This window comes from Rhagoletis zephyria, unplaced genomic scaffold (assembly GCF_001687245.7).
Source record: "Rhagoletis zephyria isolate East Lansing unplaced genomic scaffold, Rhagoletis_zephyria_1.1 Rzeph_scaffold_04437, whole genome shotgun sequence".
Classification (NCBI taxonomy): Eukaryota; Metazoa; Arthropoda; class Insecta; order Diptera; family Tephritidae; genus Rhagoletis; species Rhagoletis zephyria.
The window spans coordinates 48675-50694 of NW_016161520.1; the positions used below are offsets into that span (position 1 = coordinate 48675).

Genomic DNA, 2020 nt, shown 5'->3' on the forward strand with positions numbered 1-2020 from the left:
GCTAATAAATAGTTATTCGTACATATATGTATATCGTTTCTTCTCTGCAATAGTGTCGTAGTCCAAAAAATCAAAAACTCAAAACATCAAAAAAAGGTAAAATTAAGACACATTTTCTTCCACGGAGCTATTCGATACAGCTATGAAATTTTTACACAACACAAAAGTAGAGGTTGTGGCCCTTTCTGCATACTTAACTAAAACAAATTGGATTTGGATGTCTTGCAGAAAATTAGCGATATGTATGTATACGTTTTTTTAAATACTTTATCTGGCAACACATTTCACTTAGCTCTTTTTGTACTTAATTCATTTCCATTATCGAAATTTCTCGCGCTTTTGCTTACCACAACTTTGTAGCATTTAGAAATCGTTGCAGACATGTAACCGCTTCCAGATGCACAATGCTTAGCGCTTCAGCTTCACAGGCGGGACAGTTGACGATCACTGGTTGTGGGTCAAGAAAGCCGATGTTTTTTAATTCAATGCCTTTAAGTATGGGGTCATTTTTGATTATCACCTCAACGCATTCTTTTTCGTCGATGGTCATTTGGAATTATTTATTTCACTTTAATGTACAATAACAAGAAGCGAACACTTTACGTATTATTTTTGATTTCGAATCAATAAATTTGCCTTTTATTGTTGGTAGAAGTTTTGTTTTCATTCCACGAGCACTAGTCACATACTAATTGGGAAATCATTATTAGTCGCGATCACATCCAACAAGGCGTATACTCACGATTATTTTCTCACATAAAATATACGCATCATTAAACTCTCTCATTGAATTGTATTCTCTATTTATCACCTGCTAATTTTGGCTGCTGTTCTTGATCTTCGCTTGCGACCACGATTTTCATCCGTTACTCACATTCGCTCAATTTTCTCTCGGCGCAATACCTCTGAATATTCAGTAAGCTACTTACTCTTTTACTCACTCTCAAAACAATTGGGTTTAATAGCGAGTGCTATTAAATAAAAATTATTCCTGCTGTNTTCATTCCACGAGCACTAGTCACATACTAATTGGGAAATCATTATTAGTCACGATCACATCCAACAAGGCGTATACTCCACGATTATTTTCTCACATAAAATACACGCATCATTAAACTCTCTCATTGAATTGTATTCTCTATTTATCACCTGCTAATTTTGGCTGCTGTTCTTGATCTTCGCTTGCGACCGCGATTTTCATCCGTTACTCACATTCGCTCAATTTTCTCTCGGCGCAATAAATCTGAATATTCAGTAAGCTACTTACTCTTTTACTCTCAAAACAATTGGGTTTAATAGCGAGTGCTATTAAATAAAAATTATTCCTGCTGCCCAGTGCTAGTACATCAACAATAACCATATACATTTACCTTTCAAAGTTTGTACAAGAATTATAAAAATTCTGCAAATTTTTACCAAAATCTCAAACTTTTTAATCAAAATCTTTAGAAAAAATGTTGGAATGCAGTTTTGTAGCCCCTTTAATTCTAGAAGTGCAAGTTTCAAGTTTTTTGGGAATTATTTTTGGTTAAGGGTGTTTCACGTTTTTTCCATACAAAGTAAGTTCGACAATTTTCTTTTATATGGGGACAGTGCCAGCGAAAAAAAATTGCCAAAAATCAACGGGATTTTTTAGCATACCAACATTTTTTCTAAAGGTTCTGATTGAAAAGTTTGAAATATTGATGAAAATTTGTTGGGTGTTGTGTATCCAGCTTGACTTTTATAAAAAATAATGAATATTAAATAAACAAAAGAAAAATAGCCAAAACTGATCAAAATATCGCACTTCTATTATTTTGTGGGCCACTATATTTATGTTTCTCAACTCTGCTGTTAAAAAAATTTTTAATTGTTTATGTATAAGCGTAGTAGATGTATGTATATTGGACCGTACTAGAAACCAAAAGTTCGTTGCACACCCCTAAATGTAAAGTATTTTTGCAAGGATTTTTTCCAAAAAGTATTTTGGTTAGAAGTGCGCATCACCATTCCACAGGGCCTAGGATCGAGCCCAGTT

The 2020-nt window shown here is 33.8% G+C and overlaps 1 protein-coding gene across 1 annotated transcript; it reads right to left on the reverse strand.

Moving 5' to 3' along the window:
- Nucleotides 1-343: 343 nt before the first annotated feature.
- On the reverse strand, nt 344-672 carry LOC108370722 (uncharacterized). Its single transcript, XM_017626105.1, has one exon. It carries the CDS (start codon nt 548-550, stop codon nt 344-346), a length of 207 nt encoding a protein of 68 aa, XP_017481594.1. The 5' UTR covers nt 551-672.
- Nucleotides 673-2020: the final 1348 nt, after the last annotated feature.

Coding starts and splice junctions, on each gene's coding strand:
- LOC108370722 (XM_017626105.1), bottom strand. CDS start 550: ATGACCATCGACGAAAAAGAATGCGTTGAGGTGATAATCAAAAATGAC.